Below are 24484 nucleotides of genomic sequence, written 5' to 3'. Positions count from 1 at the left end.
TTTCGGACATTTCATTGCATTAACACAATTATAATTAACAATAATAGAAGGTGTATAAATATATATAAGATTGAACAGCAACATATGTGTACGACCAAATGCCCTCAAAACATTTGACTAATCCTGGAGCAGTGCAATATAAAAAATCGTTCTTACAACTTCGATATATAGTATAGGACAATTTCGCTGAATGCATCATCACAAATAGTCAGAATATGTGCTTTATCTGTAAAAAGTGTACATCTATGAAGTACGGTCAATCAAGCCGTATCTGAATTAAAACAAGCTTGTTCTTCATAAATGCAGTGTAGTAAGACAAAAACATCTATCGTGAAGCTAATGTGATGCATATATATGTGTTCTAAGTATCATAAAATCACCACCTATACGAGACTGATTATTTTATTTAATTGACAATATTTCTCGGTACCTTTCGAAAGATTATCAGAAGTGGTAGTCTACGTATTCCTGACGGAATAAGCCTATAAGCTTTTGCTCTACAGTAATAAACCGCCACGTTCTGTTATATGCTTAGAAGTGATAGATAATGAGTATAAACCCAGAATCTTTAGAGATAAGTTTATCTCTTTACTGAAGCGTTCATTTACTGGGCCATTAGCCATAGGGTAAACTCATCTAGAGGTCTTTGTTTGCGCTTCACGATATCGATTTATTGAAACAAAAATTATGATCGCTTATTACCTTGGACTATGAATTGAATATATTACTTATATTACGAGTTGAATATATTATTTGAACCGTAGGATGTTGCTTTTCGAAGGTGTTAAACGCTGTTGAGAAAAATAAATCGATGCAAACATTTTTGGACAACCAAAATTAGAAGTAGTTAGAGTGATAGACATAAATTGACTTTACTCATAATAAATTGATAAATGTAGTTTAACAAAGCGCTTATTTTAGAACTTAAGTGTTGTTTATTACAGCAAATGAGTGCGGTCGATAATGCCTGTAGCTACATGGCTGTTTTTACAGAGTACAATCGATTTCTAGGGTGCAACTGCCAGATACGGAGCAAACCTGGTGTCCATTGTGAAAATATGATTACTATGTTCGTATTGCTAGCAAACGTTCATGCAGCTGCGAACTGAGCGAACTGCGCGTACTCTATTCGTAGAAAATTCGCAAAGTTAAAGATACATTTACCAAGGTTACATGGGCTTTTACGCCATTGCCATTCTAACATTTCTTACGACCTGTATTCCTTCCTTTTTTTATTATTACTGTAGTTTATGCGTTCAATTTTCTTATAAACACTTGTAATGCTTTATCTGTTCGTTCAATATAGCAATTTAGTACGGCTTCCATATTTGTCATTTCGCTGAGTACAGCAGAGTCAGTTTATTTTGTTTTATGCTTTTCAGAAGGAACGAAATGCTCTTATCGAGAATGAGCTCAGTCGTCAGACCTCTAAGTCTCGGTACGATTTTCGTGATCAAACTAGGACACTCAAGTATATGTCAAAAAAACTCTATATCTATGCAGATAACTTATGATGCAGCTAACCGCACACGGTAAACCAGTCCAGCCTTTTATGAGACGAAGCTAAAATGAGTTTTTGTTCTATTCTAGCCCAGGTACGGTTGCAAGGTACAGAAATGAACGGTGAGTTACAGGTTCTTCGTGGGATTTTTAATTGACGAATCATTGTGCCAGAAATAATCACTTAATATTTCTCTTTAGTAGCTTCATCTCGTTTGTTTCGATATCTCATGTAATATTAAATCGTATTGAAATGCTATTGGCAGGTAATTCTAGTCATCGGGCCATTTCCATGAACGCAGACATTCTATAAGTTGTGTTGTAATATGCACAGTTGACTCTGTCTAGTTCTGCAGAAAGGCTGATTCAGCCTTAGTGAACAGATTCTGCCCCTGTATGAATGGTTACAGCATGAAGCTCAGTAAGTCTGATGAATTTTTGGTATTCCGAATGTGTTTATTTAAGGTCTAACGAGACACAAGGCTAATAAATTTGAGAAGTTCCTCTTGGTGTATTTTAAAAAATACCCTCTGGGACAAGTGCCCGACTTGGTTCCGTAAGTTATGCTATTCGCATGTTCCATTTTTATGCATGGATTCATGTCGTAGTGTTAGGTTCTCTGCCTGTCGATTCGTTGGTAATGAAAGTAGCTTGAAGAATTATAAGTCAAAAGCAAGAAGACTGTTAAACTAAACATTTGCAACAGAGATCTTGTTATATCTATTGAAACAATTTATACTATGCTATTTAGATAATGAAAAGCAATTTATACAATTTACGAAGTCTGTTATATCGTCCTTGTCATGTATTTGACTTGACTGGTACTATCTTACTTGTTAGAGACCATATATTATGATAGTTGACAAACTTTAAATATATGTAGTTATCTTCCTTAATGTATGTTAACACATCTTCATTTCTTGCTAAAAATTTGTAACTTGAAAAACATGTTTTATCGTTGCAAGCATGGAGTGGCAACACGACTTAGACGATGGACATAGTCCGTCCTCCATAAAACTTCCTCGGATTCAAATTAGAGAAAGTGCAGCTATCGTAAATATATTAAGTCATTTGTATCGTCAATGGTTTAGGTTTAAGAATAAAATACTTGCTAAACAGTGAGTGTTGTCTTTATGCGATTCCGTTTGTATTAAAATGTTGTTCAGATGTGTCCGATTTGACATAAACACGTCAAGCGTGAATTAACATAACATTAGCTGCTGTCTTGTGCTTTATTTCGTGTGAATTTTCAGACAACACCAAATGGAAAAAGTGCGAGATATGGCCCGTATTAGGATCAACATTTACATGTGTATAGCTACTTTCTTAGGTGCTATAGGTGCAGTTTGGATCGGGAAAAAGCAGCATTCTGAGGGTGTAAGCCTCCATAAAATTAACCTTGACTGGCATAACGAAATTAAAAAGGATACAAAAATAGAAAAGGCAAAGGATGGAGGTGGCAGTTCCTAAAACACTCAATAGAAAATAGGAATGGACACCAATTGTAATGAAAAGCAATTGTTTATGTTCGTAGTTGTACTCACTTCGTCAAATTAACGACAGGCGCATTTGCTGCTGCATCGCCAAACGTTGACCTGCTACAATGCCTATAATTTTAGTCTTTATTGAGACGACATCGTCTGCGAGAAACAAAAGAATAAGGAAATAGGCAGTGAAAAGAAGAAAACGTATTTTTATCTTGGTTTCTCATGCTTGTTAGAGATCTTTATTAGAGTCAGGCAAAAAGCATATTTCTTTATGGTGATAGTAAAATACAGTGAAATATTTCTGCGCAAGCACGGTGTGTGTTAATAGGAGAACCTTGTGCCTCGCATAAAAAAGCTGTTAATAAAAAAATACGACAAAGATTAGATGTTACATAATTTAACTCTTTTTTCCGTTTTACCATATATATATATATGCAGGAATTAGAAGGTTATTAAGTCTTTACTACTACCTTTGCATCGCGTACAATAAAGAGACAAAAAAAATGCCGTGGCCATGCCGTGTGCAAAGGTCATGCGTCAGCAATCTGCGATATTGACGGGGGATACAAGGCTTGCAAGGAATAAGGCAGACTCGTTCAAAAAATGCACCTAGGTATTCTTTTCTGGCAGGGCGAAATGGTTTTGAATGTTCTCGAAAAAGCGTACAAATCAAAATCTAACGATGCAGAAGCCTTAGGTCTACAGATTAAGGGCTAATGTGCAGAGAAAAGAATGTAACGTGCTTTGATATGTGCAAGCAAGTATCTGCTCTGTTCGCTGCTGTTGAGGCAAAATATGATGTAACAAGATATCGGATCTCAGAGATATTTGACATTTTTTAATTTATAGTAAACAATCCTTTAGACTTGTTTACCAGAATTATGCGTGTAATTTCAGGATTATCTGACAACTGATTCTGGAGGCACCTTGAGGACATCTATGTGTATAAGGGTTATTAAAGAATTTCTACTCCACACACCACATTTTTACAAGTCTTTATTTTCGAGCTAAAGCATATTCACTGGTACATTTTTAATCCTTGAATCTTCCTTGTTTGAGCTTGAAACACACACTTTTGCAGAATTGTAACGATTCCAATTTCGGACCAGGTACTTGCTCATTGAAAAATCTTTCTGCTGCCTTTTCTAATAGAAGATTCAAGCTAAATTGGTTTATTCCGTAATATGGATGATTTTGATGTAGCGAAACGTTCCTGTTCCTTCTAAACATTTGCTTGTCTATGACGTAGTTCAGTAGTTTTAACGTGCTAACACGTTCGCGTTGTGGGTAACGTGTTTATATGCAAAATTTTAGCGCACGCGATGGTCTAGGTTCAAATCCAGGCATAGACACCCTTCGTTTGGTGCTGAGAGCCAGCCGGTTCCAGTGTTGAACGTAAAACGTAAGAAAAAGGATAACAAACACATGTTTACCTGCGTGATAAAATATTAATGAAGTGTTGTTTATAAAACTTAAAACACGTGAGGTGGTTTATGTTGAAGGTCAGGCGAAGACCACGTTGTTACGTACTCAAAGGGACGATCAGCCGTATGAAACAATCTCAAAGATTCTTTCAGACCTATTTAACTAGTTGAAACTTTTTAATAACTACGTAAGCATCCTTAGCAGATGGGGTTTGGTAAACATTATATATGAAATATTTGCTTATTGATTGAGGGTCAAAGAATAATAATTTGGTGCTAAAAAGTGAATTTCTACTTCTGGAAAGCAGAGTTTCAGTGGAATACATTGAGGATTGATAACAATGTTGGATATATATGTCTTTGGCGAAATAATAGTTTGTTGTTAGTGTAATCATTTTAAATCGAAAGGTTAAGGTCACATAGAATCTAATCTCCCCTCGTTTCTATGATAGTTTCGTAGGTGGTGTATTTACCTACTAATACTAGGGACAATTTGTGATCTAGGCTTGAACCTGGAATAGGCACACTTCCTCTCGTGATGGGAGCCAGACACCTGATGGAATATCTAATCGCGACACAGGACAAAGCTCGAAACATAAAGGAGCTACCCCTACAGTAACCTTTTCGACCCCATATGAAATTTATCGAAGCATGTTCTACGGAATTATAACGAAAACACTAGAAGAAGTTTACACGAACTACGTCCAGAATAAGTCGAAAGTTGTGTGATGTACAACTAAAGGTATTTCGCGCAGTCATTACCAGTAAAAAATCCGCATGGGGAACATCGGAGCCCTAGAAAAGCGAAAGAATAGTGTTTAACAAAAGAAAAAGCATCTCTGGTGCCAGTGTTGAATAGGTTTAAGCATAAGCCGACTCTCAGACATCATCAGAGACCTCAGACATCAGACCCTTGTAACAAAAATTATAAGATGTTTCCGAAATAAAAGAATCAGTACTGCCAGACACTTCGAATTTTTGGAGGGGCTCGTGAATGTGTGATACGGCAGTCTACAGTAGAAGGTGTGGCTACTAGACGGCAACGCACGATCTTATACGCACACTTCACTCATAACCTGAATCGAGGAAAACAGTGTCGAATAATAGATTATATAAACCTGTGAATATAACAACGTAAATTTTGTTCTTACAGGGACAATACATATTGTCCTTATAAGAACAAAATTACCCTGAGCAACGAACGATCTTCGCATACATCTTTGTGTTTTCAGAGATTCCATTTAAGTTTTAAGAATGGCAGCCAACACAATAGGATACCTTTACAACTGCACGCCGGCTGTTCACTGAAATTAATTTCGAGTGTTTTTTTTTTTAGTAAGTACCATTCCAATTGCTTTGGCTTGAGAAGTCAATGAGTTAATTGTTGACAAACGGTCATTTTGTGGAAATAGAGTCTAACTTGTGTTAAAAAAACCAGTGAAAAAAACTTGAAACCAGTGAATCAATGTGTACATCACGATGGCTTAAACGGCTTTACGTTGAATAAAATCAATAATTGTGCCATCAGAAATCAATTTTTTTGAAATCAGTTACCGTGTTAGTGATTTCACAATACCTTGTGAAGTCCGCTAAGATCCCTGCCGCTTGAAGTTAGGTGCAGTAAGGGTTTTCCCTTCAAAATAGCCGTTAAAATATAAGCCATCCGGCAAAGATTCCACAGAACTTAGCTTTCTAAGACTCGTTTTATAAAACGCTATATATTCAAAAAGTGTTTTCATACTATTTTGTGCAAAAACCGAGAACGAAATCGAAGAAAACAAACTGTGTGTAGCGCTAAAAAACCAATTTTCATTTTAATAATCTTATTGATCATTCTGTTTGTAAGCGAAAAAAACAAGTATGTCTTATATCCAGTATCTAATCCTTTATTTTCGCAAATTTCCAACACCATATCAATCAAAGGAAGTACACAAGCCCAATCGGCTTTCGGATAAATCCAAACGTCAGTTTTTTGTTTTTATGGTTCGAAACCCATCCGAGCAAATCCGGAAAGACGAATTTTTTCATGTCGGTGAATTCAGCCATATTTCTGGTAATGGTCCGCCGCCGCTGGTGTCATCATAGCTTATGTTATCGCTTAGCTTTCTGCGTACAGCGTAACTAGAGGATAATCGTTAAAAATCGTTTTTTGCAACTATATTTGTTTTTTTTTTATTTTCTTCCATATCTCTCAGAAGTTATGGGATAGATGCTTGCTTTGATATTCTGAAAACTATACCACTATCTCATTGCAGTTTCGCCTTAGCAAAAATCATCATTATCGTCATCGACGGTGTCTATTGTCAAGACAATCTTCATATATATGTTGCTCATGTTAATCCACTCAGTTTTAACTTATTTAGCTTATACTACTCCCGTTGTCCACGTTTCTTATTTTCATGATCAAATTCTACGTCAGTGCATTCGTCGGAAAGTATCGACAAGTGTCTAATGCTGCCTCCGTCTCAATTTTATATTTTCACCTCCTCCCCCCTATTGGTGTCCTCTCGTTATTTCTATCCATGTTTTACTCTATAGTTGCCACTCTTGTAGCTGTTTTAACCATCGTTTCGTCTGCGTCATCACTGTTTTTGCTGGTAATCGATGCCTCGAAACTTTATTTTTTCTCTATTTAGTAAACATGCTTCCGTGGCTGCTTCCGTTTTCTCTTTTGTGGGTGAAAATGTAATACGAGTGTCTGTGACTATTAGTTCTATCGTTTTTGTTGCCTGTTTCATTGGATGTGTCATAGGGTTTCATTCTTTTTATTGGCTGAGTGACTACTTGATTTTGTGTTAGCTTCGGGTTGTAACACGTCTTTGCTTTAATGTTACCATTGTTGTTGTCCTTGTCGCTATTGTTCTTTGTCCTTGTTATAATGTTTGTCACAGTTGCTGTCATTAACGTCAGTGTTATCCTTGTGAAACCATTTTGTTTGATTTTTACGAACGTTTGTTGTTGTTGGTTACTTGCTGTATTGTATACTGCCACTGGTATCCGTATCAAAGGTTTTGTTATTGCTGTCGCTTGTTGATGCTGTCGTAAGCCGCTGCTATTGTTGTTTGTTTGACCTGATGTACTATACCTGTTCTGTATGGCATGCGTTGGTGGTCAGTTTCATATTTTTGCAATTTTTCCTACTGTTATCGTCGAGGAGTGGCGTACTTTATGACGCGTTTTATATATTATTACTTACTCGATTAAGCATTATATTACTGTTTCTAGATTGTTGTTGTAGCGCACGAACGCCAGACATGGTTATTCAGGATGTTGAACTGCTTATTTCGATCGCACCGTCAAAATCTATTAGTTTGTTTAAATGGCTAGTTCTCTCGGAGCTCAACCGCTTCATACTATTAAACCTGTATAATGTCTGGTGACCCTTCTTTGGAGGATGTTGATTGTATAAATAAGGCGTACATGGTTATTTCCATTGATATCGTTATCACTGTAGTTGGCGTTATTATGGTTGTTTAGAGTAACGTTGTATATATTATTGTTATTTTTATGGATGTTGCTGCTGCTGCTGCTGCTGCTGCTGCTGTTGTTGTTGTTACCGCCGTTAACTCGTATATGAACAGTTGTTGTGACTGTTCCTGTTGTGTAGCATTTTTTTTTCGATGTCTGTCTGTTTTACCATGCCGGGCTCTTGATTATTAACAGCTTCAATCTCTTCCTTGAATTAACATACTCTTTGATCCTAAATACACATATCTATAATATATCTACATCACATCGTAACTCTACCCTATTCCTCAAAACTTGACCTGACTTAAGCGAGCTATTAATAAAACTGAACAATCATTTATGAAGTAGTCTTTACCTTTCATTTAAATAGGACCTGTCGATATCTGCTTAAACCAATTGATGAATTACATAACTTTTAGCAAACATTATGTTTGCTTTAATAATAATTTCTCTTTTTTTTTAATAACTTTTTTCTTTCGTTAATAACTTTTTTGGATGGTCCGGAATGGAGCAAATTTAAGCAGCCTCAAATAAGTATAAGCGGTGCCCCCTTAATACAAGTCGTCGTACTATTTCATATATAGCCAATTCTAAATATTTATCCACACATTTACATCTAATTGCCTAGCCTAACTATGGCTTCCATTTTACTATCGATTTTCCCATTATAACACTACCGTCATAAACCTAAAACCCTTTCTACCCCATTGATAAGTCAACAATAACTTCGTAACAATTATGTTGTCATTGTTGACAGACTAAATCATTCTCACACTGCGCAAAAGGCATACTTTCGCCAATACTAATACAAAGGTCAAAGTAGCAATCAAGACAAAAAATTCTATTCCCCCCCATCATTTCGTCCACTAATCGCAGTTGTTGTACGGACGTAGATCTTGGTTTAAATATAACCTATCTAGTCCTACGACTTTAAAGGAGGGAGAGTCAATATACACGCTACTAATCCCACTAAGCTAACAAATTGTGGGACTGGGACACCAAAGTATGCAGAGACCAAGCAATATCATTCCCGTAATGGTTGTATCCTCAAGCCTTGCGCACATCGTCCAAACGAATAGGTTTGACGGTCAGCGTAATATTGGACATGTCACTGAGATGATTTTGCCACCTGTACGGCATAATACCTCTACGCTCTCATCAAAATATCTGCAGGATATTAAATATCTGCAGGATGTCGCGGCTGGCAATTTTGTTCCGCGATGCTGTAGAGATCCTACCATCAAAAAAAATCTAACATACCTCGGGTCCACGTGAGATCACTGGTCACGGCTTTGATTGTGTGCCCGTTTATTTCCTATTCATTATAAAGTTTCGGATAGGTCTCTCCCTCCTTTTCCCCCGTCAGGCCCAACAGTTCGATATGATTTATTTTATATTTCTGTTCGCGAGATGATGTAGCAATGAAAGTATTCAAAAACAACAGTAAGTAAGCAGAATATCTGCTTTGTTATTCCATGCGATTACCACGATTATTTTCCTCACTGCGCAACAGACCGACTGAATGACTTTAGCTATTCTCCATATAAGCGAAAATTGCTCTCATAAATAGATATATAGACGAATGGATAGAGCAAGAGTACAGGCCTCCATGTACTTCGTATTAATAATGGTAGAAGTCGTGCAAAAATTATCATTATAAAGGTCATCTATATCACTTCACAAAAAATTATTAATAATAATAAGTGCCATCTCGACCTCTGTCCTTCTCGTTACTACTCTGTCAACTCTGTTGTTGCTCGAGCCACGAAATTCACGATTATAATAATAATAATAATAATATTAATAATAATAATAATTATGACAGAGGTAGTAATTCTTGTTATCATTTATCTAAATATCACAGAACCACTTTTGGCATGGTGGCGATTGTGGTGGTTGTTTTTGTGGTAGGTGGGTGGGTGCTGTGGTTTTCATTGATTGTTATTGTTGTTATGGTTTTTGTCCTCGTCATCGTTGACGCCGTATTACTATTTCTAATGCTTCTTGCTATTGTTGTTCATATTATAATAATTTGATGGTGAGTAATGGACACTATCAATAATGTTGCGTTTGTTGTTACTGCTCGTATCTTCATCGTTGCTGTAGACATAGTTACTGCTAGCATTGAATTGAGTGTAGCACCTTGTGCGTACATTTCCACGCAAACATCTACACTCAGCACAAAAACTCCAACGAAAACGCCTACTCAACGAATGGACAAATCTTAGCAGCAACTACAGAAGAAAAGGTCACTTTTGTTTAAATGTTGACTGCTGCTTTTGTCGTTATTTGGTTTTTCCATTTTGCCGTCTTTGTTGTCGCTTCATCGTCATTATTTCGCTGTTGTCTTCGTCTTGCTCGTCGTCGTCGTCGTCGTCGCCCTCGTAATGGTGTGTTTTAGTCCTACGTGATGTCATGTTAATTGTGCTAAATTTTTCCGAAGTTCCACTACAACTCGTTTTGAGAATTCACTGTGAACGTGGTTTTAGATTACTTTATAGGAAGTGGGTTCTGCGCAGATCATCGCTATCATTATCATCATTATTATTAAATGGTTTTGTCGAAAAGACTTCGCTCGCTTGTTTGGTATAAATATTTGTTTTCCATATATGTGTGTACATGTGATCTGGTTTCCTGAGAGATCAAGGGCACGACGATTATTGCTACTTTTGTATAATTATTTTATTTCAGCGTTCAGTTGAGTGTCGGGCGTGATTCGACCAATCGATTAATGAAAAGAACTGTTCACCGTGCAACAGTTATCATTGTACTATGATTATTATTAATAATGCTAATCATGTCCCTGTAACCAACCACTATAATGTGGCAATAGTAACGCTCGAAATGCAAACATTAATTAATATTGATACATACCCGGGGGATGTAGTAATTGCCGATATCGGTATGCACCATCTCGGTACCGTAATGTTCTAGACGCAACCCAACCTGAGTTCTATTGCACGGGGTTCTTAACTTTTTTTTCAGTATCAGTAATGTTTTTTGTACGTACTTCGTGATAGGATACTGAAAAGTGAGCCGAAACTGCCATTGCTATGTTATGATTTGTGATGCTGTAATGTAAACCGTACGTAACGTAAAACGTACCAACGTTTCATGGTAGCAGCAGTCGTTATTTTTACTCTAGTAGAACTAAGCTTAACTGTTAGCTGTACTAGCCACAGTATCTTGCTGCTTGATTTTGTATATGAAAATGTGCTTGTCTGTTTACATACAGAGATAAACTGTTTACAATCCCTCGTAAATTATTCATGTTTGTCTCCTACTTCGCCCCACTAGGTGTCTTTCTTTCACTCAACGTCCCAGATTATGGTCGCTGATTTTCGCTACTGCAAGAGAAAAACAAGCCTTTTTGCATTCATCATTTGCCATTTGTTGTGGCACTAACGAGGCAGCTAGCAGGGGCAAACCTTATTCCCAGGCCAAAACTTGAGCCTGAGCAAAACCAGGTTAACAGGGACATTTTGCTATCAGGAGTGTATATATTATTTATATATGTATATAATCATACAATAGATGTGTCTCGTGTCATCGACGGTCAACCAGTGATGTGGACCAAAATGTTATGTAAAGTGTAACATTGTGTGTCCCGATCGTGTAAGAATGTATGTTGTAAATGTAGTACTTGTAGGATTAGTATGATGATGATTATTATTATTATTATTACTAGTAGTAAACTTTAACTTGTATTTCTTCTTACATGGTATTATCATCCTTTCAATGTATTATTTCCTTTCCTTTCCACGTCATGTTCGTTTGAATAGACTTTCTGATGCCATTTAGTGTCACCATTTGTTTATTCTAAACGTGTCGTATTCTGCTCTATTTTTGTTTTTCGTACGTTCCTACTTCATTTTTTGCACATCCGCACTTCCGCCCACTTGTTTTCCCTCTTCTATTTTCACACATGTATACAGGTTTGCTACCTATCTCCACATGCGCACCCTTTTCGAAAAATTCCTTCATATTACGATGGCTGCCTGTAAAGCTAACCATCGCACCTCACGATAACATCGCCATGATCACTTTGCTAATATAATAACCGTCATTACTATTATTGTCACACATGTAAACTCTCACTTATATTTCTCGTTCATTCCGTATCCTTTTGTCTTAGAGTCGACAAGATTCCACGGAACAGCTGTTATTGTTATTACTATTATGATAGAGGGGGGTTACGATGCTAACCATCCGATATCCCTCGTCACGATCAAACGAGATATTACACTTACTGTTACTGTTGACCGTACAGTCAACGAACATCTGACGGGGATTATGTGGGCGCTCTCATCGCATCTTGCGTTTACTTCTATTGTGCTGTTGTTCCACCGCATTGAAGTCATTTCCTATACATATATCGCGCCTTATGGTCACTGGTTTCCTTTTCTCTCATACGCTTCTGTCTTTGCGATTGTTCCTTTGTTTCTATTATTGTATAATCCTACTGTCACTGTAGATGTTGTTATTAATTGTTTGTTGTTTTTGTTGTTGCTCTGTACTTTGTTGTTGTTGCTGTTGTTGTTGTTATTGTTGTTATAGTTTTAACTTATGTTCTTTTGTTGCCATTGTAGTTTTTATCAATGTTATCATTGTTGTTGTCGTCATCGTAGTTGTCCTGTTACTGTTGTTGTTGTCGGCGTAACTGTTGTCCATGTAGCGTTGTCGTTGAAGTACCGATGAGTATTCCCACTTTTACTATCTTACACATGTTGTATGCTCTGTAAAACAATTTCTACTTGTTGTTGTCGTTGTCATTGTAGCTGTTGTTGCTGTTTTTGAGGAGGAGGCATGGTCTTTTTTCTTGCTCTTTGTCTTCTCTCTCTTTGCTTATCAGTTTTCCAGTTTTCCGGTGATCCTTTCCTTAATAGTTCAGCAGTTCTATTGAAACGCCGCGCCCATATTTCTTTGCTCTTAATTCTAAGACGATGAACCGCGAATGCTCTTCTACAAACAGCGGGACGGGAACTACAACATATGCCTATTATCATTATAGTAGAGATAGAATAATTCGCGATATTATGTAATTCTATTTCGTCGACATTGCTTGAACCGACAAGAACGTCTTTTTTCATCGTGTTCGCCTCATATGTATGGCATGGCGGCGGCCTTGCTTAATTAGTCCTGCTTAATTCGACCGCTACCGAAAATATATGCGTATAGAGATATAGTCGAAGTCGACTTTGCAAGCTTTCTGCGTGTACCAACGGGACGGCGCTATATTACGTTAGCGACAATAGCGCCAACGAGCTACACGAGGCAGGTCATGTCCGGTCAGAACTTGAAGTTACCGTGCCTGCCAGGCGTTTGCTCGGGTGTTCCAAACTGAAATTGGTCGGCCTGGTTGGGGTCGATCTCCGGAACTAATCCGACGTCTTCTTCATCGTCGTCGGCAGAGAAGAAACGTTCGATCATCTCAAATGCCTTCTGGTAGATGTCTATATTGTCATGCGTCTGCAGGAATTCAATCTTATCCAAGCCATAGCACTCCTCTATAGCCAGCACATACTGATTGGTGCCTGACGTTATGCTTTCGTTTTCACCAAGTTTTAGGATGTTTTCCAGACCGAGCAAAGCCACCTAAAATAAAACCGGGAATCGAACAAGAGATCAATTAGTAATTGTTTGAGTAATGCGCTTATATCGGTTTTATGGATAATTATTTCAAAGCAAAATTATTTCAAATTTCAGAATCCGGGCGTTGCTACTCGTTGATTATAAAGTCTAGATCCATCATACATGGCAAGTAACTGGTTCCTAATCTAATTGGTAATACGCCTCTATCTGTGTTTGCCTGGTTTCTTGAAATACCCTATGCAAAATTCTTGATTTAGTCTTATTTTTTTGTTGAGCTAGTACTGGTTCATTCTGTAATGCGCTGTATCTTTAACTTTGAAACTTTAAATGTTTTTTTTTCTTTACACCGTACGACTGTTTATAACAAATGTGATCTTTATGGGATATTTGTTCGGCAACCGTTGATAATTTAGGAACAGTTTCTATACAGCTCAATCTGATACGCATATCGTTTAATAAATCGGTTGTGAAATGGATTAGTCGCGCTGGGAAAGCAGGTTAAGTCCAGGACAATGTTTGGATCAGAAATGCATTCAAATAATATACGCAGAATAATTTGGTGATGGAATTATTATGTCAAGTAGGTCTGCACCTAAACTGGGATTTAAATTTGTTGGTCAGGTTCCTTAAGCTGATCACCTAGGTGAATCGGCTGATTAACCAATAACACATGTGTATATCTTCTGAGGTAAAGTAGGATTTTTTTTTAAATAACAGCAGTCGCACAGTGGAATGACAGATTAGTTTCGGTACAAGGCTACACCATTACTATGAAGTAGACATTCCACTGAAAACATGGGATCAGTGCAACAAAACGGTGATTAAAGATTTCTGCAGATCTGCAACGAGGTAATTGGAACTGAAAGAATCTATATTAGAGCTAGAGTTTGGGTGAAATTGGGCTGGATGTGGAATGAACAGACTTTGTAGTATTTGAACAGCTGTAACATTTCAGTGGGAAACTGAACAAAAGTAGCGAAATTCGTGCAGGAATGGCTGAAACAGGACACCCGTTGGTGTGTACCCGACGGACCGAGAAGAAGTGTCTTTTTTCTCTTATGACTCGGGGTTAGTTAAATCAATGGAAAAGCGGACTCTTTATTAAAAGAATTAATGAACTCAGTTGCGCGCACAATATTATAGGTTTCTTGTTAAGAGTAAGTGCTAGACGTAATTGTTGATCTTCGGTTGTCAGCAAGTATCAAAAAGAAAGCTGGGTAAAACCAAGAGCAGACCCAGAAAAATTGCTAAACCTATCAAATTTTGAGAGTAGTAAGCATTACCGACTGCGGACAGTGAGTTTGAACTATTACCCGATTTGATACGATATTGTACATAGTCATAAAGCGATCCTCCGTTCCGAATTGATACGCTACTATGCACAGTCATGAAGCGATCCTCCGTTAGAAACTGCGTTCACAACATATGAGATCTCGAAATTTTAAAAATCATGAATTTTTCACTTAGAAAACAAGTTGAAACTCATTTTTCATGAAAACCTCACCTGTACAATTTTAGGGTCGGACATAGCCAGAAGGTCGCACATCGGCGGGATACAGTTCTGCGATACCATGTAACGAATTTGCTCAGGGCTTCCACCAGACGTAGCGTTGGTTACAGCCCACGCTGCCTCTTTACGAGCTTTCAGTTCGCCCGTTCTTAGAATATCAATAAGAGCAGGTATAATATTTGCGTTAATCACTGCCTGGATCTGATCTCGATTTCCAGCAGTTATATTGGACAGCGTCCAGCAAGCTTCCTTGCGGATAGTCTCCTTGGGCGAGCCTAGAAGGTGCGCCAGGTAGACCAGGGCGTTGTGGCTCAGGATAACCTGCGTCTGGTTGTCATCACCAGTTACGATGTTTCCCACCGCGCGCAAGGCCGCCGATGCCACACTCTGGTTTACGTGGCTGTAAACAAACCGAGCATGATTTGCCATTGTGTAAGATCCGACTGACTAATCGAGAATATGAGTGACAATGAGGCAACGGTTTAACAAATTTATAAAGAGAGTCTTACCAAATGGATACAAACCATGTGAAAATGTAAGATCCTCTCCCCAAAAATGCCAATATGATGTGGTTACGTTAAACGTAGAGAGAAGTTCAAAAGAGACATGTGACGTGTGACAAAATGCTTTTAACAAACTGTAGTCTATACTCACGCAAGAAGTTCGACAAGTCGTTTGCAGACACCAGTTTCTATAACCGCTTGGATCTTCTCATTGGGACCATCGGAAAGGTAGCTAAGCGCCCAACACGTGTCCGCCAACAGATCAGCATCCTTGGAATATAATAAATTACCAAGTAAAGGTAAAGCTGCACGGACACTCTCAAATGCTGGCGGAGGACTTTTACCTCGACAAAGATTGCTCAACGCCCACACAGCATTACGGGTCATGGTGATTTTCTGGCTGTTTTCGATAAATCGAATTAGAGGGGCAAGCATGCCTTGCTCTATGACATAGTCTCGGCATTTGGGTCCGTCACCAGCTATATTACCTGTTTAATTTAAAACATTGCACATTAGTTTAAAAGGGCCGCATGACAACTGTCTATTCACCTTATTTCCGGCAAATATATATAATATATATATAGGGAGAGAAAAATACATTTGTTTAGCATTTTACTACACCCCTCATATTGCTAATGTACGTGACAATTTAGATATAGGATATCAAAAAAGGCTATCTACCATAGTATAGTATTTTCAACTGATACTGAACACATACATACATAATGACGACGTCGGTTTTAATGACGACCAGTGTAAAAATGTAAATTCATACAGTTTCGAATCATAAATTATTCTAGGACTTCAAAAATGTTCGCAACGTATACTGACCAAGCGCCCATATAGCCTGTTCTTGCACTTCATCACTATCAGAGTCCAGCAGTTTGATGAAAATGGGTACTGCGCCAGCTTGCAAGACGGCTTTTGTTTGTGACGCGTTGCCCGATGCTATATTTGTCAGAGCCCAAGCGGCCTCAAATTGCAATTGGGGCTGATCTGAGCATTTAAGAAACTCAACGAGCCGCGGCACAACTCCGCAAGCGATCACATCATCAATGGGCGGATTAGGCTCTGTAAGTTCAGACAACATTATCGTTAACACCACGAGGTCACTCGGAAACTCTGGACTTATTTGGATCTATTTGAAAAAAAATCGGGTGAAAATTTATAGCCGAAAATAGCTTACGCTGTACTCGTCCGTGTCGTCGTTCATATTTAATATAGTTAATTTGCATTTAGAAAATCATACCTCTGCTAAGGAGTTTGCGAAATCGCTGAGTGCATTGAAGCTGCAGGGCTCGATCAGGGGCAAAAAGTCCCTGCGCCATCTCTGGGGTAACTCTTTCCTCAGTAGCGGTTGTCTGGTCACCACACATGGACTCAGCCTCTTCAACTTCAACCTCTTCCTAAAAAAATATAATGCCATTATAACGATAACCACAAATATTGCATTCCTATTAAGATAGACAGATAAATCGGGTACACTGATAATCTAAGAATTAAAGAGCCATTCATAGGCGTGGCGTTTCGACCTCTTACAAGAAGTTATCTTGTAGCTCGAGATAATCCCGTCTTTTTGAAATACAGATCGCCCGACAGGTAAACCGAGATAGAACTTATCGCTGACTACGCAATAGCTAAACCTCTACAGGGAGGGGGCTTACTATGCAATAGCCAAAACTCCACAGGGTGGGGGGATCTAAATTCAATATTTTTTTGTATTCTGTATTTGAATAATAACAGACCTGTCAATGAATTTCCTTGCATGTACTAGGAAATGTTGAATAAATGTCACATTTAATATAATCACATCTACAACAACTACAACTTTAGGACCTAAACCATTCATAAGTTCGTTCCAAATGTTCCCATTGTAAACGTGCGAACCTCCCTTTGATAGAATAACTGAGTATGTCGAAGTTTATGACTTAAACTCACGCTCAATAACACTGGATACATAGTATTCAACAAGTTCAAATTTGAGCTCTTCCAAAACATGCTCATTACAGAACATGCTTGTATTCTCAACAACACTAATTAGCAACACTAATTAACTGGTTTGAGCTAGTGCTTCATTTTGTTGGGAGACATATGGTCCCATACGGTTGTTCAGGTACTCCAACTATCCACGGTTGCCCAATAGTTAGCAACTTCTGGTGATACGTCAATTTTTTCTGGAAAAAGCAAGGTAACGTAATGACTCAGAACATAAACACTGAAAAAAATTTTATGTGTTTGAGGCGTTAATAAACAATTCGTGGGATGGTATATCTAACTCCTTCACCAAAGCCATAGTCGAAATTATCAGAAACTAACTCTAGGTTGCACCGTTCATTTTCAGAGGTTTTTTTTCTGAGGTAATTTTCTGTTGCGCTGTAGTTGCTGGTTTTTAGTCGCTTTTGTATTTTCGATATCGTAAACTGCTGATATGCGGTAATCCATCAAGATAATAATAGAAAGTTTTTCCCGCGTTTAACGGCATTGCATAATAGGTGGTCTTGACTAAACTTCCAAAAACAACGTACTTCCTGTCGCCAGGAGTTTGTTGTCTTTAGGTCAAAAAGTACTGACTTTTTTGGTATTAAAAATAGCAGATGAATGCATGCTCTCACCGCAGAAGGCTCCCCAAATTTTAATGCTTTGCCCTTTACATATGTGTTCTCTGCATGCCAGGCGACGAACGTTATTCGAATAGCTTGCGGTGCGAGATCGATAGACGAAGACACTAAGGATTTATTTATGGGATATTGCACGTAGATTTAGACATCAGTGTGTTTAAGCTCCGAAATCACTGTGCGCTAGAAAAAAGTCTCTGGATCTTTTATGCAAACTTACAGCAGCCTTTGTGTTACCTCAAGGGAAGCCAGAATTGCAGGACGATGTTAACAATCACTAGTATGTGAGCTCTGGTAGCCACTTCTAGCCACGTCTTCTTTGAATGAGAGACTGTCACCGACGAACTCAAACCCAGTATTTGCCTCAAAGCCGGAACTTCTATTGTAGCCTACGAAGGCTGGGACAATATTACTACTAATATTGATGATCTAGCAGCCGAGATTCGCCCGCGTTTCCTAGAAGGCTGCCATGCGACCAAATGAGGGTTAATTCCGTCAAACATTCAAAAATTGTGTTTTGCATCCAGCATTTAAGCCGTTGGGTATTACCTCAGACGACTGGCTTCCAGTAAGAAACGAAGTGTGTACGCCGATTCGACTTAAGTTTAGGGGGAAGACACGTACTGCGCTATCACGGCAAGAGTTGGCATTCAGGTTGTTACAAATTTTTCAAAAGCCGCGGGCGGAACCTCTTGCTGGCAGCTCCGGGCTGTCTCGATCGTAGTGAGGACTCCACTTCTGGCGCACGAAGATATCGCTTTCATAGTAACATTTGTACGGACAATGGCGCAGAACGGCAGTTTTAACGCATAGCGGAAATCCGGACGTTATGAGCCCAGAGGGGTTGTCGTACTGTTCATGCTTATATATGTATATCCAACAATGTTGTAATGTCTTATATATGTATATCCAACAATGTCGAAATGTCTTATATATGTATATCCAACAATGTCGTAATGTTTCTGCTTATATATGTATATCCTATGCTCATATATGAATATCCAACAATGTCGTAACATTTCTCCTTATACATGTATATCCAACAATTACGCATGTGTTCTACTCAATCCTATTTCGAAAGTCTTCACATTTGCTAGACGAAGTGTTCTAAATAAAACTGATAAATGTCGTGTCTTCTTATCATAAATGAGCCGTTATCACAGAGTTAACCACTGACAGTAATATTTACTTAAATTTGTACTAGCTGAAGACTAAACACAAATTCTTACTTGAAGATTTCTTCTTTTGAGCATGGCCTGCTCTCTCTGGGCTTTTCTAAGCCGAACGCCCTCTTCATTTCGTCGTCGACGCAGTTCACGGTTGTCGACACCATGATTTTTGTAAGCACGGTGAATGGGCTTTTGGTCTTGGCCTCCGCCGTAACTCATGTTAACAGTGTCTGAAAATAAACCATAGCACTTATGAAATATTGCCACGAAGAAACCACCCGTTATACAAGATTTTCTATATATTATATATATATATATATAATAACCTTATCTTGTGCTATCCGTTATTTCATTTCAGGTCATCTGAATTGTTGTAGTGGTATGAACACTACCTCCTCTACTTCTTTCTCAAAAATCTCAAACGATCATCCGCAATAAACAGTGCTAGTTGTCATAAAGATAAGTTACCTTATTCAATTTTTTCACAAAGTTTAGAGATGTAAATTGTTGGCTTAATTTTTTTCAAACAACGGGCAAAAGTATGACGTCAGCAGCTCAAAACGAAATTCGAAAAATAGTCCTACGGTGAAGCAAACGCTGTGAATTCCTTAATGAATTCTACCCATAAATTATGTAAGGTACTTAAAACGATGTCTAGACCTCCACATACGAGGTATGAATCTAAAGTTATCAATAGCAACACGAAGTTGCCTATATTGCGGCTTCTTGTTGATTCATTCATTCAAGAATATATTATTTAACTATCGAACAGCTTATGTTTGAAGAATATACTATTTAACTATCGAATAGCTTATGTTTGAAGTTAGAAGACTCTGCGCCTAAGTTGATATTATAGTCTATAGATGTTGTAACAAAAGTAATCGGATTCGAGCATGCTTATAATTTTCTAGATTGAATTTTTCAACATCAGCAAGAAAGGGGCAAAGCTGGTACCTGAGAAAAGTATGATAGCTTGATACTTTCGTTGTCTGTAGCCATCTTATAAACACAATATTATATTAGCTTGATACTTTCGTTGTCTGTAGCCATCTTATAAACACAATATTACATTATTTACCTCGTCAGGTTTATAGTGTAAGCGGGGTAACTAATATTTTTTTAATTCTTAACTGGAAGTTGCTTAAACCACGTCTAAAGCGCGAAGTTTTATCTAGAACAAAACAAGCACCTGGCAATTATATATATGCTGTCGATTTCGTAGGCCACTATTGGGTCCGAGAGGTCTTTCTTGGATTATCGTGCTGCGGTCCTGTTCATCTCCAGAATTTAAAATGGCGACATCCAGCCAGCTCAACGGCGCTAACATAACAGCTGATTGCCAATTTAACAACATCGTCGAAAAAGCGATATCTCACTTACCACGCACACACGAGCTTACCTAACACACTCGTGCCCAATAGTGCGCAAACAATCAAAGCTACAGCTGCACTCAAGCTTAAAACGCGGCTGGGTACTTAGGGAATACAATTAGCGGATCGAATCTTCCGATGTGCGCTATCTGTTGCTATATTTTGCGATTGTGCGCTAATAGCTTGCTCGCTTAGGAACTACCACAATCATAGCAGGACACTGTTCAGATTGTAGCATGTACCATTTATGCATACCTTATGAATGGCACACGTTATGAGTACTCCTAGATTACTAATTTGCATTAATGACCCATTTTTTGACCCGAACGATCGCCATGTGATATTTTCGTTGTGTCGCGGCTTGTAGTTCATTGCTGCTACAGAACAGAGGATATGCGATCCGTTTAAGCCTGTATACATCATAGCACAATAAGACGCGTTGTAACACTGACTGACTCAAATCTCTACACGTACACACACGTAAGAGACGATTCCTATGCACACTGAAGTCATACTCAATCTTTCGTGTCCCGTTTGATGTAAAACACATCTTCGCACATTTAACTTACCCACTTGCTGCAGCAGCCGAACCGACTCAATGCTGATTGACTCTCCAGTATACGAAAATCACGGATCGCACCACGCTCCGTCGTAAACCTGGCAATTGTCGAGGTTGTACTTCCTTTCTATTTTAACGTGATGATAAGCAGGCTTGCGCTAGCAGGCGATGAGGCAGTCCATTGGCAGTACACGGCAAGTGTAGCAGCTGCCCGCTGTTCTCGCGAACATCGAACGTACCACAAAGTGTACCACAACTGTGGAGTCCATCATGAATTTATAGTAATGCTTGGATTGTTAGCCAAATTTCTATTGCTTAAACTCTGCTAAATCTAGTTACATTACAAGACGTTATTTGTTCTGTTTCTATGAATAATTAGTCTTTGGGTAATTTGAATTCGTTTACATGTTTACCTGTGCGAGTGGTACATAAACGTATCACATATTTTGACCTGAACCGCGAAATGAACGATTCGTGGTGACTATAACAAAGTCGTGTGCTTAAAGGGGCAAAATGGCGAATACAACGAAAAGCACCTGTGAGGATTTTCTTGGCTTCCAGGTGAGAACGGTCGGAAAAAGCTCACAAGGAGACTACATGTAGAATCTGTAGAAACGCAAAATTGTTTCTCCATTTATTCGCAAGTAAATTGCATAAGCGGAAAACATAACTGGCTGACGTTATGAAGACACCGGTTCCGCGCGGAATGTTTTTGTTTTCCGATAACTTATAGGTTTGGGTTTGTGATGGACATTCAAGTATTACATTAGATTTTTAACCGGGCAAACGTTGTCCGCGAAGTCGCTTACATAGATTCAATTGGCTTCTATTCAAGGCTCATGCTAAAAATGCGTGCATTTTTAGCGAAATGGTGTAGGCACGTGGTCAAAATGTCGAACGTGACTGGTTCCGATAATAGTTACCTATTTATAACTGTTGCTGGTTTACTGGCTATAGATCTATAGTAGGTTCACTATTTATTATACATGATATAACGACTGTGGCAATTGTTCGGCTATGTCTGCGACTGCGCAATAACAATACAGAGTTATCTATGACGGACGGATTTCTTAAGTGTGAGATGTTGTGTGAGTTTTTTAGGGGGTTGTTGCAATGTAAAGTCACAGTAGTATGTGTGTATACTGATGCAGCCATACAGTGGTGACCAGGTAACGTGTGAGACAGGCCAATTTATCGTCTAAGAAAATGTTTTCAGTGCAGCTTTTTATGTGTGATAAGTATACTCTATCTAGAACGATTAAAATGTTCGAGGAGTGATCTTATACCAAGTAGAGCCGCAATTCATAAATTCAACATTTTCAAAAATGCCAATTTCTGCATTAAATGCAAATTATTAGGCAATATTGATTGTTTGCAGAGTTGGCACTGCATTTTTCCTAAATATCAATCTACATTTATTTATGTCAATACAGTTTGCACGTTCCATGTTTTTAAATTAAGCTTACTATCCGTTCATTGATCTGCTCATTTAATAGAGAACTTCACGAGTGTCAGGTTCAACTGTACTAATGGTTCGAAATCGCGCTTAGATAAGATATATTTTACAGACGACCTTGCTTTAGGAATATATGATAAGAAAAAACGAATTTAAGTGAGATTCTATAAAATATTACTACTCTTCTATCTTTGATTCCCAATATGTTAGTACGCATAATAAATAAACCATAAAATAAACCAACATGCTTAGTACGACTAAGACAGATTCTGCTGGCTCGCAGCATTTTACATTGTTTATTATTTGTAAGCTTGTGTTTTTCTTTTTTATCTGACGTATAGGAGTTGTTAAAGCAAAGTCGCAAAATCGACGATAATATCATTTATGCTCTGAACACAACGGTTCCGACGCAGTCATTTTCCAATAAAAATGATGCTCATGAAACCTGCAAGGATTTGTACAGACAGGTAAACAGGCGTTTTTGCTCTGAGGAAGTTTAGAAACAGTGACTTCAAGACACAGCCTTATATTTGTGTTAATCTGTTATTACATGTACGTGCATTGTAGTTAATCGGCATGGTGAAATTTACCCCAAAGAATAAAGAAGAGTAGGTGGTTACTTCAAACCAGTCAAACCTAAGTTCTCTGATTGATTTGTGAATGAAATTAATTACATATGACAAACATGTCATATGTAATTAGTATTAATGAAAATAGCGAACCACTTTTCTGAACTGTTGTATCCTATCGGGTCTAATTAAAGTTTTCGATTCGACGATTATGAAAAACCTATCCCTTAAAAAACTAGATCTCCAATTTTAGTTGGACGATCTGTATTCATCGAGGCAAGCATCGATTCAGAAATGTGTCCAGTACAGCGAGGATCACTTAGCATCCCTGAAAGCAGCAAAAGAAAAAAATCCAGACAATATAGATGTTCTCAAAGAACTAAAAAAGGAGCAGACAAAGGTGAGAGTAAAACAAACCTTTTGGCTGAATATTGCAATTCTTATTTTATCTTAGCTTCATTGTAATGCTAAATCCTTTTCGCAAAGGGAACACATACACTTTTCGCAAACCTTCCCAAATTAGAGTACGTTTATCAATATGACCGATAACAAGTGCACAGTCGTGTTTCCTATGAGCTTATTCTTATTATTCACCGAATTATTCATCGAAATGTCACGCATTATTCAATTTTGTCAAATCAAAAAATATAATAATAGCGTACTCTGAAACGGCCCGGCTAGCTTCGACGATAAAGTCGGATTGTGTTAGGTTTTATAGTTTGAAATTTATAATGCTCAGTATCCACATGTTTATTACAAACTATTGCAGCACCGTCTCTTTCAAGCTGAGTTGGGCGTCGAGGAAGTAATCAAAACGCGGACAAAGAAAGTGTTCCACGAGCGATGTCGTTTTTTCTACACGCCTGTGTAGGATGTCAGCTACTTGAGCCTATATATTCACTCCTTATAGGATCTGTAGTAATTAAGAAAGTGCAAGCGCGTATCATTATCGCATATCATTTTATAAATGAAATACACTTTTATACGGATCAATTTATATTATCACGACTGCGTTTTCATTACATTATTGTAAGCATGACTGCACCAAGGACCATTGGGTATATTCAATCGAATATTAATCGTGAAATGATTCGTGTGCCGTAAACCAAAACGATTAGTACAGTTCTTTTATTCTCAATGAGTCAAGCTAATGCTCAGTGAAATTCTAATTCGCCTATTCTAATAACAATAATTCTAATAACAATCGCCTTATGTACTGACTAGAAAGCACAGAGTTACTGTCTAACTAACTGCAAAAATAA

The 24484-nt window shown here is 38.0% G+C and overlaps 3 protein-coding genes across 8 annotated transcripts in view; 2 read left to right on the top strand and 1 right to left on the bottom strand.

Moving 5' to 3' along the window:
• The window catches only part of LOC111247818 (UPF0389 protein GA21628), a 39530-nt gene extending 36147 nt beyond the window's left edge, over positions 1-3383 (top strand). For 3 of the 4 annotated variants that reach the window (XM_022799248.2, XM_086983988.1, XM_022799247.2), the window contains 4 exons: positions 1383-1438; positions 1591-1623; positions 1966-2056; positions 2754-3383. In XM_022799248.2, the coding sequence (XP_022654983.1) occupies positions 1393-1438; positions 1591-1623; positions 1966-2056; positions 2754-2970 (387 nt within the window). In that variant the 5' untranslated portion in view covers positions 1383-1392 and the 3' untranslated portion in view covers positions 2971-3383. Of the gene's footprint in view, positions 1-10; positions 51-1382; positions 1439-1590; positions 1624-1965; positions 2057-2753 lie in introns of those variants that run through there. The other variant, XM_086983989.1, reaches the window with a different exon arrangement.
• A 2891-nt stretch (positions 3384-6274) lies between these two features.
• On the bottom strand, positions 6275-21415 carry Kap-alpha1 (karyopherin alpha1). Of its 2 annotated transcripts, none has more exons than XM_022800641.2 (7): positions 21208-21415; positions 19329-19498; positions 16734-16890; positions 16316-16555; positions 15636-15972; positions 14976-15381; positions 6275-13474 (listed from the first exon to the last, which is right to left on the bottom strand). In XM_022800641.2, the coding sequence occupies exons 2-7, from the start codon at positions 19485-19487 to the stop codon at positions 13169-13171; spliced, it is 1605 nt and encodes a 534-aa protein (XP_022656376.1). In that variant the 5' UTR covers positions 19488-19498; positions 21208-21415; the 3' UTR covers positions 6275-13168. The 2 variants fall into 2 exon arrangements, with proteins under 2 accessions (XP_022656376.1, XP_022656378.1); XM_022800643.2 differs by lacking the exon at positions 21208-21415 and adding an exon at positions 20458-21159.
• Positions 21416-21601: 186 nt separating this feature from the next.
• On the top strand, positions 21602-24227 carry Ccdc58 (Coiled-coil domain-containing 58). Of its 2 annotated transcripts, none has more exons than XM_022800645.2 (4): positions 21602-21758; positions 22995-23120; positions 23476-23622; positions 23992-24227. In XM_022800645.2, exons 1-4 carry the CDS (start codon positions 21711-21713, stop codon positions 24091-24093), a joined length of 423 nt encoding a protein of 140 aa, XP_022656380.1. In that variant the 5' UTR covers positions 21602-21710; the 3' UTR covers positions 24094-24227. The 2 variants fall into 2 exon arrangements, with proteins under 2 accessions (XP_022656380.1, XP_022656381.1); XM_022800646.2 differs by lacking the exon at positions 21602-21758 and adding an exon at positions 21952-22366.
• Positions 24228-24484: the final 257 nt, after the last annotated feature.

The sequence above is a fragment of the Varroa destructor genome, unplaced genomic scaffold (genome assembly GCF_002443255.2).
Source record: "Varroa destructor unplaced genomic scaffold, Vdes_3.0 BEIS01000003.1, whole genome shotgun sequence".
NCBI lineage: Eukaryota > Metazoa > Arthropoda > Arachnida > Mesostigmata > Varroidae > Varroa > Varroa destructor.
The sequence above is the reverse complement of the archived record's forward strand: the minus strand, read 5'-3'. Positions and strand labels throughout refer to the sequence as shown.